General features: G+C 44.5%; 1 protein-coding gene across 5 annotated transcripts in view; it reads left to right on the top strand.

Annotated features, from left to right (window-relative positions):
* Positions 1–1,348, top strand: part of LOC137546410 (S100P-binding protein-like) — a 102,720-nt gene extending 101,372 nt beyond the window's left edge. For all 5 annotated transcript variants that reach the window (XM_068268850.1, XM_068268846.1, XM_068268848.1 and 2 more), the window contains one exon: positions 931–1,348. In XM_068268850.1, the coding sequence (XP_068124951.1) occupies positions 931–1,066 (136 nt within the window). In that variant the 3' untranslated portion in view covers positions 1,067–1,348. The remainder of the gene's footprint in view (positions 1–930) is intronic.
* Positions 1,349–16,219: the final 14,871 nt, after the last annotated feature.

Raw genomic sequence — 16,219 nt, 5'->3', positions numbered from 1 at the left:
CGCTCGTTTCTGCAACCCTCCCCGCTCGTCTCTGCTACCCTCCCCGCTTGTGTGCGCTGCCCCCATGTCAGCATAGCAGCCGCAGTCTTACTATGCCAGCGGCTCCCGGGATCGCAGACCTGGTCTTCTGTCTTGCCGCTCTAGTGATGTCTTCTGCAATACGCGTCATCAGCAGAAGCCATCACTAGAGCGGCAAGACAGAAGACCAGGTCTGCGATCCCGGGAGCCGCTGGCATAGTAAGACTGCGGCTGCTATGCTGACATGGGGGCAGCGCACGAAACGAGCGGGGAGGGTTGCAGAAACGAGCGGGGAGGGTAGAGTACAATTGCGGGGAGGGGAGCGCACCTATGCGGGAACGGACAATCAGGCAGGGGAACGAGTCTGAGCACCACATGGGGGGAGCCAGGAACACAGGCGCGGCACATACATACATGCCCCTGCAGACATTACCGTACGGAGAGCAGACCACACATGTAGCTAAATGCAGGGAATCCCCGACGTGGCGGCGGTTAGTATCGGCGGGTGTTCTTAAGTCGGGGATTCCCTGCATTTGCCGTATAAGACGCAGGGACTTTTTCTCCCCATTTTTGGGGGAGAAAAAGTGCATCTTATACGGCGAAAAATACGGTATATTTTACACTTACTCATACATTATACACGCATACTCTACACACTATATATACACACACACACATATACCTACACATACCCACACACTAAACACTCAAACCTAATACAGATACCCACTGCTCAAGATTTTACTACTCGCTCTGCATTCACTCCTGTACTGTATGCTTACACACACTGTACACTTTACTACACCCTTTGACTTTCACTGTGCCCAACGAGCACCCATCTGCTAGTGTTTGTTCATCTGCTATAGTTGTTCAGCTTGTCTTTATCTTACACACATTGCTGATGTCTTGTAGGAATAAAAATCCGCCTGGAGGAACCGAACGTTGCACTTTAAGTCAGTGGGCAGCACGAAGTGGGCCTGCGAAGCGGTTCCAGGACATACCTCGGAGATTCCAGCGAAGTCCAATTCCTGCAGTTTTACCCTTTTAGTTGCTTACTTGTTGAAGTGTTCAGTTGCTTTTGTTGATGTTTTATATTTTATTTTCAGAGTTAAAATGTTACCTTTCACAGAATGTTTACAAGCTTAGTCTGTGCCAAGTTTATTCATGCTAATACTACCTGCAGGTGCCTTAATTCCCAATGGAAATGTGGGGATGTTTTTTATACAGTATGCCCCATGTCTTACTTTTATTATTCGTTACCAGGAGTTTTTATATTTGTTTTAAATTCTCCTGTGTTCAGTTCCATTTAAAATAAATAACATTTCATATATACTGTTGCCTGGCTTTACTTTCTGTACATTGTTTTATCTTTATTAACAATTATTGCTCTGTTGGCCTTTATCTGTTTCTTATTTTATTTCCCAGTTCATTTTCACTAACCCATCTGTCTTTTTAGTCTCTTTTATTTCCATCATCCGTTCATCCCTTTCCACCTTTTTTCTCTCTCCTCTGTTGGGCTTGGTCCCGGACAGCGGATTATGTCGGTTTAGTAAAGATTTATGAATTGGAATTGAGTTTGCTCTAAATCGGTGCCCCCCTTCCCACCCACCATGCCGGATTAAAATCAAAACCGAGATTACTATGAATGCCTCATTCTGATGGAGAGGGTGGGAGGATAATACAGGCAAAATATAATGCAGCATTTTGGAATAGGCAGAGCTCAGGCTGGCACTGAATGCTGCACCATGTAACGCACTCTTCTGTTTAGAAATTGTACACATTGCAATAAAGGGATGAAACCTAACATTATTACATTATTGCTTGTACTATATCTACTTAAGCTTTAACGTTTAACAGCTATTTTGAGATGAAACCGACTAATATTTAACATTAACCTGAACTGAGAAATATGAAGGCTGTCTATATTTATTCACCTTTTTAAAAATGTCAGATGCTCTACTGACAAGCTGATCTTTTAGCAACAGTAGCCTGAGAGTCGCACACAGACAGACACAGAACATTTTATATCGTGCTTTTCTCCTGGCAGACTCAAAGCGCCAGAGATGCAGCCACTAGGACACGCTCTATAGGCAGTAACAGTGTTAGGGAGTCTTGCCCAAGGTCTCCTATTGGCTTACTGAATAGGAAAGGCCGAGATTCAAACCCAGGTTGCCTGTGTCAGAGGCAGGGAACCTGAAGCGAGTAAAATTATTTAAAATAAGCACGTCGTAGCTACAAATTAATATTGCATACTAACCTCATCACCGGTTCCTCTCAGAAGCTCACCATTTTCTTCTATCCCTTCCAATTGTGACAATATTTTGTCAGAACTGAAATATACCAGTTGCTGTCAGTTATAAATCCGCAGCTGTCAGTTACAACTGAATGTGCAAGGTAATGTCCATGTTTCCCTATGGCTCAAGTGGACGATATTACAGTTTAACAGTGTGCTTACCAGGAAGCTGTTATACAGCAATGGCCATTTTTAAAATGGAGGACAGAGAACTCCATTGATCACAGTGGACAAATGGGACGCAGGAGAGGAGAAAGAGATTGAGTAGAGACTACACAGGAGATAAGTATGACCTGTGTATGGTTATTTTGACTTTTTATTTTCAGTTCAGGTTCTCTTTAACCATTACACTATCCAGCCACTTACAACCAGTGTTCAGTCAAAGCAGCTGATCTACATAATCATTTTGTATGCTTTAAAGGCAGAGAATTAGCACAACAGCCTGCCATATAGCAACATTTCCCACTTACCATGCTACTGAACAGCTTAATTAGAGTAGGCTGCCACTGTCAGGAAGCAAGGTGCTGAGAGCTGTTTGCAGAAGCCCTGCATAGTATTAATGAAGTAGGCTTGGTTCACACATCTCAGAGTGGTAGCCTATCCATATAGTATGGATAGATAATTTGCCACTTCAGGAATCAGTTGTAGTGTCTTCAGGAGATGCTTACAACTCTATTAAACAAATGCAAATGAATCCTTTGTCCATAAAAATTGTACATGTCAGGTTTGTCCCAGACACCTTAAAATGGAAATGTGTTAACAGGCTCAGTGAAAACAGAAGTTATTTTCCTTCATTACTATTTTTGTTGTCCCCACTAGAGCCTTGGACAGTATTGCTGCTGCCTCTGGCGAGATCCTACTACGTGCACAGCGGTCCCCAATCCCCCTTGGTGGCTCAGCGAGATCAGCCTGGCAGATTGTCTCAGCTGACTGCGTTGTTCTGCTTACCCCACCTGCTCTGTGGTGCACATTGCCATTGACACCCCTACTCCTCCACAGCAACAGAACACGTCACTAGCCTATAGGCTAGAGGTGTGTCTGTACATAACTCTGCCCTGAACTGTCGATCAAGGCCCTGCAGGCAACAGTCTTCATACATATGTACAAGGCTTATGACCCAGGTGATGGTAACCTTGAAGCTGGAACCTCTATGGGCTTGATGTAATTCTAGGAGATGAAAGCCTTGTTTCATATAAGTCTTACATCATGGGACATCATGTCTCGCTCCATCCACCAACAGACTGCACCACAGACTCTCCAGGAGTTGGTGGATGTTTTAGTCCACGACTGGGAGGCTATCCCTCAGACCATCCACCACCTCGTTAAGAGCATACCCAGGTGTTGTAGGGACGTCATACAAGCTTGTGGAGGCCACACACACTACTGAGCCTCATTTTGACTTGTTTTATGGACATTACATCAAAGTTTTACGTGTGTGTGTGTGTAGAGTAATCCAGCATCAAAGAAACTGCATCTGCGCCTCATCATCAACATAATGGACACCCACCATGCTTATTTGAATGAAACCACGAACCGTTTCAGAAACTTAAACAGGAAGTTTACATCACCTGAGCAGGCAAGAGATGTCACAATGCTTTGAGGATGCTAAAGGTACCATCAGATATACAGTCTCATCTGCCAAGCACCAGGAGTTGAGTATGTGGTAGAAGGCCCATGGGCACCCCAGCAAAACTTTGATGGGGGCCGCCCAATGTTCACACACTTTCCCTTGTGGGAGGCAAGGGAAGGAGTCCATCTCACAAGGGTCATAAAACAAGTGTGGCCATCAGGATCTTCACACCCATAATGTGTAGACAAAACCACCTGATCTTGAAATATAATCCCCTGTATTGGAGGAAGGGAGGGAAGGTTAGTAGTTTGAGCTCCCCTGTGATCGCAGGGGCTGCATCCCTCTAGTTACGCCCCTGCCCCCATTGAAATACCAGCATTGTAAATACAAGACAAATTGCAAGCCATACACTTTCAAAACTAAAACATTTTCCAAAACTGTAACATTGTAATGTTCTCAATTGAGAAGTTTGTCAGTTTTTATGATTTTTCACAATATGAATAGATCAATAAAATTGTTTAATTGAATATACCCAGAGGTGTACCAGTTCAGTAAGTTCATAAATCCCAACTAACGTACATGCAAAAAAGGGTCCAGGGGAAATTTGGGCACCCAGAAAATCCTAAGGAAATGTAGTAATTCACCAATATTCTACTATTAGGCCCGGTTCACATTAGCGTTCGCTATCAGGATTTTCCGGATCGGATCCGGAACGCATACTGTACAAACGGAACGTACGTTCCGCATAGCAATGTAATGTCTATGCGGACGTTCACACGCGTCCGTTCCGTACGTACCGGAGCCGGATCGGATCCGGACTCTTTTCCAACATGCGCTATTTTTTGGGTCCGGATCTCCGGCCCACGCATCCTGACCGGAGCCTGACAGCACCATCCGGAACACAGAAACCAATGGGAAACGGAAGGCACAGAACACACTGCCTACAAAAACCTGACGTTCTACCCCACTTCCTATGCGTATCCAAGCGGCCATTTCGGATGGGGACACATGGGCCAAGCATGTCTGGAGTGGAGCAGCAGTGACAGACGTGCTGGAGCTGTTTTGGCAGAATGTCGGAGGTGGAGGTGAGGCCTACAGCGGAGGAACCTGATTCTACAGGTGCACCAGGTGCACCTTCTGCTGACCCCAACATTTTTTTTATTTAATTTCGCTATTTTTTGCCCACGGATCCTGATGGCAGCCTGATGCATGCCTGATGCAAACGGACCAGATCCTGATCGGAACCGTACGGTTCCGATCAGGATCAGGTCCTGATCCGATCAGGATCCGGTCCGTTTGCAAGGCAAAACGCAAGTGTGAATGGGGCCTTACAGTGAAAATGATAGTAAAATGTTGGTATTCAATATCAATATTTTACTACAGCTAAACCTACTGTAAGCCTATTCTCACACTGAACTCTACCAATGTTGGATGTTAACCACCCCTCACGCCTAACCATAACCACCTACCCTCCAGACGTAACCGTAAGCCCTTACACTTAATCTTAACCACCCCCCCATGCCTAACCTTAACCTCCCACCCCTCATTCACACCGCTAATCACCATTAAAATAGAACATGGAAAAAAAATTTTTTTGGGCACTACCATAGGTCCCCATAATTGAAATACCAGCACTGAGGACAAATTTGGGCATCCGCGATGCTCAATGCTGGTATTATAATGGGAACCTATGGCTGCGCCTAAACTTCCACTGCTAGCGGGCGCCCAAATTTTCCATTCCCCCCCCTGGTGTGCAACTATAACCATTCTGCCCTGTCAAAGCATGGACCACACAAGACCTCTAATGGTGTCTGTGGTATATGGTACCAGGACATTGGCAGCAGATCATTGAAGTCTGGCAAGATGTAAGGTGGATCCTGATTGGCTCAAACATATTTCAGCATATTCTATAGATGCTCGATTTGTGAATTTGAGGGCCAAAGTAAATGTGATTCATCAGACTAGGGCACATTTTCTTTTATTCCATGGTCTGTTTTTTTGTTTGTTTTTGGGTTTTTTTTTTTTGTTTTTTTTTTTGTTTTTTTTTACAGTTTCATTTTACTTGCCCAGTTTCTAATGCATCATTTTCATGAATTGACAAATCACTTGCATCCTTATGAAACTTGAACTTTAAAGCAAACTTGAGACAAGGAAAGGGTTAAAGTTTTAATACTTACCTCAGTAGTGGGAAGCCTCTCGATGGTACAGAGGCTTCCCAGATCTTTTTCATGCCCACCACTTCTGCCCAGTACCTTCCTCTACTTGTGCCGTGCTCTTGTCCAAGTATGAGCTTCTCCGTTCTAAGCATGCGCAAGTAAGCTCTGTACATGCCCAATAGAATGAAGTGCTTGTGCATGGATGAAAAAACATTAATGGTTTTGTTCTATTGGGCATGCACAGACCTTACTTGCACATGCCCAGTATGGACAAGCTTGGCGGGAGCGCAGCCACTTGAAGGATATTCAACAAGCCTTTGTCTAATATGTTTAAAGGTACCCTGTGCTGGAACGTTGGGTTGTAAGGATCTTGTTTTTTTAATTACATTTTTGCTTCAGGTGTGCTTTTACCTGGTGCCATTGAACCAAGATTATTAAAGTTAAACCTTATACACCTGCTAGATATTTCTAGGCTGAGCCTCTGCTGAGTATTCTGTGTGTGGACAGTGGACCTAGATCCTCCCTGATGCGTTGGTGAGAGATCCGGTCTGCCACATTATCTTGTCCAAGCACCAGCCAGGGTCATTGCTCTCCCCCTTACCCCTCCTGCTCTGTGGCACACCGTCGTCCTTCCGCTGCCCTCTACAGTTAAAACGTTTCATTAGCCTCTAGGCTATTGACACATCTGTACAAAGCTCAGCCATGAACTGTAACTAAGGATAAAGCCTTATTTCAATGCCCGTGCTGAAGGCAATGCAGGTGGCCGTTGAACGACACTGCATTGCGGCACGATTTTCCCTGATGTGGTTGCGATCCCATTCATTTTTAATGAATGGAATCGCTCCACAAATGTGCAGAAATTATACATAGCACAATAAGGGTTAGCGCTCCTGGATCCTCCAGGGTCTATTTTTTTACTTCAATATGCGGTGCACGCTCAAACAACCGGATGATCCTCTATCAGTTTAACTATATTCATACAAATAGGCAGCGCTCCAGGCCTCAAATTAAAAAACAGTACTGTATAACCTGATATAGATCAACAGATAGTCCCGAGTCCAATTCTATCAATGATGTAAAGTTCCAGGTTCCTTTGTCAGTTTTTCACATAGGGCCGACGCAAAACATGTAAAAAGAGAAATAAAAGACCAATAGTGTAACACCATCAGTTAATAAGATCCACCACCCGGATATAAGTTTGTCAATTGACCGTGAAGTAAACTTTATGATTGCACCTCTGGTGAGCACCCCGACACTCCCCCTCAATGTCCGCACTTACCCTGCAATCCTCCAATATTCTCCGGAGGCAGGATTGATAGTGTGGGGGGATAATCACAATCTCAGTCCAATCAGCAACACCAATCTAAAACTGGAGCAACACCTCATAGCATAAAACCATTTAATAAAAAACTTTAAAATTCATCAGCTCACTCACAAAAGGAGACTTGGGAAAGCGCATTAGTATACAGTTGGGTCCCGGGTGACCTCCCGTACGGCTGCAGCTTCAAGATCCCCTGCGTCCCTCTCGTATGTATTCCTCACCAGCGTCGTCCGCCGTAGCTCCGCCCTACGCGTTTCGTCAGACGTTCTGACTCATCAGGGGCTGAGGTCAGACGCTTACGCTGGCCTCTAAATACTCCATACCCCTGCCTCATCATTATGCATGCGTACCGCCCCATGCATTTCATTATCCGGAAGCATCCCGGACTCATGGAACGCGCATGTTCTCTATAGCATTTACATACCATGCGCGCGCATCACCCATCACGTCATGCGCTTTAGTATACGGGGCCGTCACCATCATACTCCAAGCACGCATGCGTCGCACACATCCCCAGCAACCGTGAGCTGGAGTTACATTTTTTACACGTAACCTAGCACACCCTTTCATTGTTGAGCATCCGCTGCATACCTACATATCGCAGCCGATACAGCTACCCCACCATAATTCACTACATAAACTAACCTTAAAATATTAAAAAACAGGAAAAACGGACTTAGTAAACTTTTGTTAGGAAAAACCCCCCTAAATCTTCAAAACCGCGATCCTCAGCTGGCAGCTGGCAGAGAGGTCACTTACATTATAGATTATACATAGAAAATAAAAACACAAAATTTCTCCCTACATTATTCGAATATATGATCCCAGCTTATCATACTAACGCTCAACTATATAGTCCATGGCTTATCATATCACCATAGCCCCCACTGTTCAATCATTTTTAATGAAACTATTTAAATCGAGGTCGATATTCAATCCATGTGGCACTAATGTATCTAATTCAAATATCCATCGTGTTTCCTTTTTAGAAATTTCCCTTACTTTATTCCCACCCCTCCATGCCAATATCGATTTCTCAATACCACAGAAACGCATACTCTTTGGGTCACAAGAATGTTTTTGTTCAAAATGTAAAGAGACACTGTGCAGTTCAAAACCCTTTCGGATATTGGATATATGTTCACCTATCCTTTCTTTTAGTGATCTGGTGGTGTGGCCCACATACTGTAGGCCGCACTCACACCAGATCACATAAATCACCCCTATTGTAGCGCAGGTGATAAAATTCTTGATCTTGAACTTCCTCCCATTTGTCGCTGAACAGATACTCACCTGTTTTCCAGTTTCAGTACATCCCTTACATTTTCTACATGGGAAAAAACCTAGAGTCTGCCATCCTACCAGTTGTTTTTGAATCGGACTACTATCGGGCTACACAACTTGGGGCCAGTGCATTTTTTAGGTTCGAGGCCTTTTTATAAATAAATGAGGGTTTCTCGGGTAAAACTTCTCGTAGTACATGATCACTTTTCAAAATACCCCAGTGTCTCCCAAAAATACGTTCGACCTGTCTAAACTGACTGGAGAAACCTGATACAAACACAAACGGCTTCACTTCTGCAGTTTGGGCCCTGTCTCCATACACCAATTGGTGTCTATCAACTTCAGCTACTTCTTTCCTAATTTTCTCTAACCATTGTTTGTCATATCCCTTTTCTTCAAACCTGGTTTGAATCACGTCAGATTGCTCGAAAAAATCGTTAATATTAGTACAATTCATCCTAACGCACATAAATTGCCCCTTAGGGACCCCTTTTAGCCACTGTAGGTGGTGGCAACTCGTAGTCTCAATGTATCCGTTTCGATCCGTCGGCTTAAAAAAACATTTTGTTTTAAAACCCGATTCCACCCGGAAAATGTCCAGATCTAGAAAATGGATATGACTCCTATCAAACTCCGCCGTAACCTTAATATTTGACCTAAGAGCATTAATTTCTTCAACAAATTCTACGAAACTTACCTCATCACCTTCCCAGAGAATCAGCAGGTCGTCTATATACCTTTTCCATAAACACATTTTATTTCCCCCTATCATAATTGCTTCTTCCTCCCACAGGGCCATATACAAATTCGCTAAACTTGGGGCGAAGGACGCCCCCATAGCACATCCAAAGATCTGCCTAAAAAAATCCCCCTTGTGCCAAAAATAGTTATTCTTTAAGGCGATTGACCATAAACTTATATCCGGGTGGTGGATCTTATTAACTGATGGTGTTACACTATTGGTCTTTTATTTCTCTTTTTACATGTTTTGCGTTGGCCCTATGTGAAAAACTGACAAAGGAACCTGGAACTTTACATCATTGATAGAATTGGACTCGGGACTATCTGTTGATCTATATCAGGTTATACAGTACTGTTTTTTAATTTGAGGCCTGGAGCGCTGCCTATTTGTATGAAAATGTGCAGAAATGCAGGAATCCAATGGATGGGGACATCAGACAATGCAGTCTGATGTCTTTGCGGATTGCATCTGTAACGATCGGTGTAACACAGAGAGGGTCTGATTACCGGTGATCTGCAGTATCACCGAGAATACAGATATATACCCGATTATAGATGATTTGCAGTATCACCGATAATCAGATATATCTCTAACCTCTGGACACCTGAGTAATATCTGAGTGTTTGGTGCAACAGTAATACTTTGAGGAGAGCACCCGTGCAGAGGGTGCAAGGCAGTAGGAGGTACTGCCTAAAGAACGGATTCCTTCCAATGGCCTGAGGCGCCCCAAGGGGCAGAGCCAGGCTGAGAGTGGGAAGGACCAGAGTGTGAGTGACACCAGGGGTGAAGTGTCACTGACCGGTCTGTGAACTATCTCCCAACTGGGGAAATAATTCTCGAGGTCGGACAGGCCAGGTCGGCAATAGACAGACAGATCAGGTACAAAGACAGGAGACAGAATCGGAATCCAAGGACAAGCAGAGTACGGCAACAGTGTATCAGATATAGCGAAGTACCAATTCAGAGATCAAGAGAGTGGTCTGGAAAGCAGGAAGTCATAACAAATAATACAATGCCTATTCTTTAGGTGTGAGCTCTGTGATCATCAACACCCTGGAACTAGTCTGATATATAACAGAGTGGTAATACAGTTCCCTAGTCTTGGGTGTGAGTTCCTTGATCATCAACACCCTGGAACTAGTCTGAAGTATAACAGAGAAATAACAACACAGATTTTAGCAAAAGGTCTGAGTGCTACCACGTAGTGATCGCTACGGCAGACACCAGAGAAATGACCAGCACCTAGTATATATACCCTAGCGCTCTCCAGCGCCTCCCCGAAGTGCTGGACCAATAGGAAGTTAGGAAGTGGTAAAATTGTCAGCTGACCGGCTTGGTCAGCTGACACCCTTCTGGCTGTCATAAAAGCTCTGCCTCTCAACGCGCACGCGCGTCCTTCCGAACCTGTGTGGACTATCAGTCCACACCAGATCTGTTTTGCAATGTATCTGCTGTGCAGGACGCTGAACCAGCCGCACCGCTATCCGAGCACGCGGCGGTTTCTCCGCGTTCCGCCATGCGGACAGATGTAGGCCTATGCGTGCAAATCGCCGCGTCAGACGCGGAATCCGCCGCCTTGTTGAACGCGGAATCAGCCGCCTTACCTTGAGTACTCGCGGCGGCTTTTCCGCGTTTTCTCACAGCATCATTGTGCATTGCTTACAACACGATCAGCAACGCACAAGTGGGAATGAGGCTCTAAGTCCCAATCCCTGTGAGCAAACAGTAACTGTCCATGTGTACACCTCGTTATTCACTGCATCTGTCATTGATTTTAACCACTTGCCGACCGCGCACTCATACCGCGCGTCGGCAAAGTGGCAGCTGCAGGACCAGCGACGCAGTTCTGCGTCGCCGGCTGCAGGCTAATTAATCAGGAAGCAGCCGCTCGCGCGAGCGGCTGCTTCCTGTCAATTCACGGCGGGGGGCTCCGTGAATAGCCTGCGGGCCGCCGATCGCGGCTCGCAGGCTAAATGTAAGCACAAGCGGAAATAATCCGCTTTGTTTACATTGTACGGCGCTGCTGCGCCGTACAATGTAAACAGCAGCGCCGTAAGGCAGATTGGCGATCCCTGGCCAATCAGCGGCCAGGGATCGCCGCCATGTGACGGGACAGCCTGTCACTGGCTGCACAGGACGGATAGCGTCCTGTGCAGCCCAGATCACCAGGGGGGACAGGGAGGAGAGGGAGGGGGGAATCTCGCCGCGGAGGGGGGCTTTGAGGTGGCCCCCCCCGCAACACCCATCAGGCAGGAGCGATCAGACCCCCCCCAGCATATCATCCCCCTAGTGGGGAAAAAAGGGGGGCGATCTGGTCGCTCTGCCTGCACCCTGATCTGTGCTGGGGGCTGAAGAGCCCACCCAGCACAGATCAGCTAAAACAGCGCTGGTCCTTAAGGGGGGGGGTAAAGGGTGGGTCCTCAAGTGGTTAATGTTGTGGCTGATTGGTATATATTGTAATTTTGCACATCATGTTGTAGTTCTTTTGTTTTTTTTCTAAAGCATGGTTTGTATCTGCACAATTAGTATTCTGTTTTAACATGAACTGTGTGTGTTTTGGTCAACATGCACTAGATTATCGCTGAACTGTGGGCCTCTCTCCAACCCAGAGGTGACCTAATGTCCTTGGCTGACCCATCCCCCTCTATATACTGACGGTTTAATATTGATATAAAATCTGATTTCAGATACACTGTAATCCTAACAGATTATCCAGCAAGAGTCTGAAAAACCAGTTCATGGATTAATCCTGTCCTAGAGAATATAAACGGTGGCCTACACACTATACATAGAAATATGTACAACACGTACCACTTAAGGATCTGTAGTTACACTTTATATCTGTTTATGTTTAAGAAGAGGTAAGTATCAATACATCCTGAGAAATAGTTGTGGGTTGCAATGTTTTCAGTGTTTGTAAGATTTGTAAATGTGTGATATTGTTAGCAAAGTTTTCCTTAGTGAATGACTTGCAGATTGTATTTTAAAGACTCTAAATCAGCCTTTCTCAACCTTTCTACCCTGGAGGAACCCTGCAAATAACTTTTTGATCTCAATGAACCCCTGCAAACAATGTTTTGATCACGAGGAACCCCTGCATTTATTTTGCAGGAGGCATGGTGTTTAAAAGTATGTGTGGCTGTTTATTTCACTACCCCCTATTACACTGCCCCTCATTATACTGTCTCCTGAGCTCCCAATTTAGTGCTTCTTGTTACAGTACCACCTATTATAGTGTGCTCTATATACTTCCGCCACGATGGGGGAAAATGCCAAGGAACCCCTGCAGAGTACTCAAGGAACCCTGGGGTTCCTGGGAACCCTGGTTGAGAAAGCCTGCTCCAAATGCTTGCAAATCTATGGCGATTAATAGAAGAGCTGTAATCCTTTCAATATAAATGGAATAGATCAGCATATTGTAAATGTTGACATGCTGCATTTCCAGATAGGCTGTAAGTGATAAATGTGTGTGCAAGCTCAGCATCAAATGTGTCTTACTGCATCCCTTACCTCACTACAAGATCATCAGACTGGTAACCATAAACTGTTATGCAACATCTGATGTGAAGGACTCCTAATTCTCAGGAGCCATCTCCTGTGACTATTGCTTGTGTTTGGGTACAAGGAGAAGCTGAGTAATGGGAGCAACTCTATATTCATGGTGCAAAAGATGATACATACCTCACCTGTATGCTGGCTACTAGTGAAGAAATACTACACCTTATTATTGCTTGATAGTAACATCTGGTTGCCAAGATGCATTAGGGTGCCAAGTAGCTCAGTGCTAAGGAGCATCTTGGTGCTAAATAGTAATGAGTGCCAGGTTGGCTTTTATGTGTCCTTATTGATGGTATTGGCCTTGATCAACAGTTCCTGGTGACAGTAGATGACGCACTCATCTTAAAGTCCCCCCTATACACCATTCAATTTCAGACGCAATCGATCGAATTTGATTGGATCTAATTCGATTAGATCGATTAAGTCTGACATGTCCGATCAGGATTTAATTGATCGTATGATCGATTTGCATTGAAAATTAGCCAAAATCGATCACACGATTGATCGAATCCCGATTGGACATGTCGGATTTAATCGATGTAATAGAATTTGATCCACTCAAATTTGACCGATCGCCTGAAATTGAATGGTGTAGAGGGGGCTTTTACAGTGGCCGCCATTCTACTGTGTAGGGTTGGGAATTCTTCCTGCAGCCATGTTATAGCTTCCTCCAATTGTAATTGGATTGCACAGCAAGGTGAGAGTGACTCCTGCAGCTTAAAGAGTATATGATCAGGGGAGGCTTAGCACCAGAGCATGCCCACAATCCTAAGGTAGCTTCAGGCACATGCATGGGCAGCCTGTGAATAGAAGTGGCTAAAGGTATGGGTTGTGGAATGCTCCAAGAGTAAAATTATGTGTATTCATGAAGTAAAAGAGGCAACTGCCAAGTAGGGATGGTCAATGAAATACAAATAATTTTGAGCTGATGCAACGTTATGCACATTTTTCTCATTGACCATCCCAACTGCCAAGGACCAAGTGGACTCAAGTAGTTTATTTAGGTACCTGATAATTAGGCACCAGACTATCACCCAACACACATATATATATATATATATAGAGAGAGAGAGAGAGAGAGCGCAGACAATAACCACTGCCACAACAACTACAGGGGGACAAAGCCGGCAGAATGCAGAGTCATGAGGAGCAGACAATAGAAAGCTCGTCAGGGAGTCTGTCTTCATCAGAGTTTACCCCAAATGGACTTGGCATTTACTCCAAAGGCAAGTATGAATATGATAATGCTGCATCAAGATTTATATATGTTTTCTAGGCAGATTAGATTAAAAGCCCATTTTGCACTATGACCTGGACTCACTAGGATCTTTAAGGATCAGTTCCCACTTGCGACAGTCCATTTAGCTCAGCTGACCTGTCCATTTCAGTGTATGCTCCGCTCCATTTCCTCATCATGTTCTCTATGGGCATCCACTGGGCTGAGAAAATGCCCCAGCCCTTATACAGATCTGCTCTCTGGGGAAAGATTTGACTTATATCTGAGGCTATGTCCACTGTGGTGCAGCGAAACAGCCGCATTCTAATGCAGCTTGCTGCACTGCAATGTACCACCTATAATGAAGTGCACAGTGCGTCGAGTGCAGTGCACTATAATGGCATGTGGCATCCTAACGCACTGCATGCAGTGTGTTACTGCAAAGCATGCATGTTAAGTTACAATGAAGCATACTTTTCATTGACTGTATAGCATTCAGCCTCTTGACCATGTCCCCCATCATTTGTCACCAGGGGAGTGACTTGCATTGGACAGTTTATCCAAATGGACAGATGTTGTATTAAAGCCAGCGGATAAAGGGGGAGCATTGGTCACCATGGATACACAATATTATGTGGATGAAATACCATCACATTTGGCAGACACTCAAGTATATAAGAGGTTGAATTCAGATCCCACGTGTAATTTACAGAGTGTGTTTGGGAATCTATTCGATGAGGCAATGTGCTCTCAGATCATTACCAAAGATTTATAAGATTATTTGCTGGAATGTCATCCTACAATGCCAGTACTATACATAATACCCAAGATACACAAATACCTTATACTTCCCCCTAGGAGACTGATGGTGGCAGGGGTTGGCTCTGTGTTTGTTATGGCAGCTACATTATTGGATAAGGCCCTAGCCCCATTGGTGCAGGATACCAGGTCTTACATTAAAGACAATTCTGATTTCCTGACCAAGATATCATCTTTAACTTTGCGGTTGATGAGGATCTTTGGCTGGCATCATGAAACGTATAGAGCCTGTATACATCGACCTCTACATCAGAACATTTATGTCCTAAAATATACCTGCAAGCAGAAATACTTCCATTAATACAATTGGTCCAAACTAAATGCAAAACTTGGTCCAAACTATTTAAAGACCGCCTCACGCCAACGGGCGTGACCGCAGCGGCAGTCCCAGGACCGCCTAACGCCAATTGGCATCAAGTCCTGGGGCTGCAGTTTCCCAGGAAGCGGCAGTGTGCATGCACAATCGTTCCCTGCCACTTCACAGAACTGAGTTCCGTGATTAGCCTGCTAGCCGCCGATCGTAGGTTTGTAGATTCCTTATTTGAGGCTGAGCAGTAGAGGCTTGCATTAGAACTTTTTCTCTCCGTTCCCTTAATTTTCAGTCTCTAAGGACAGGAAAAATAAACTTTTTCCCCGCTCAAAGCCGCCTCTATAAATCTGCCGCTCTAAACAATTAGCTTATTAGAGGCACCTCTGCATGATTCCATCAAGTCATCGGATCCATGTGTAATTCCTGGATGCTATGGTTATCTGGAGTGCCACTGCATTAGTCACTGATTTAAATCAGAAGCCCATAGATTGCAACCAGTTTTTGTGGTTTGAGTTTCCACTCCCCACACATTTTCCAATCTGTGGCCAGAAGTCAAATGACGAGGGTAAAACATATTTTCAATTCTGCGACCTTGAGAGCCAGAGGGAGCTGCCTGTGAACAGACATTGTATGGAGAAAAACATTCTCATACAGACTTGAAATTTATGGTCCTAAACCAAATACCCAGGTTACACGGAGAGAAGAATCTTATACTGAAGAAGAATAAAGTGTTTTGGATACACAAATTGTATACAGTACATTGTATCTACAAGGTCTTAACAATGATTATGACCTACATTTATTTTTGTAATTATATTTGCAGGTTAATCCCAGGTAAGGTGGGCTTCCATATTTAGGGACTGTGATATTGTGCCGATGGACTTGTGTGTCTAATTATTACTTTTGTGTAGTCATTACAAATTAAATATATG

Source organism: Hyperolius riggenbachi, chromosome 2, assembly GCF_040937935.1.
Source record: "Hyperolius riggenbachi isolate aHypRig1 chromosome 2, aHypRig1.pri, whole genome shotgun sequence".
Taxonomy (NCBI): domain Eukaryota; kingdom Metazoa; phylum Chordata; class Amphibia; order Anura; family Hyperoliidae; genus Hyperolius; species Hyperolius riggenbachi.
This window is presented reverse-complemented; position numbering and strand designations above follow the sequence as displayed.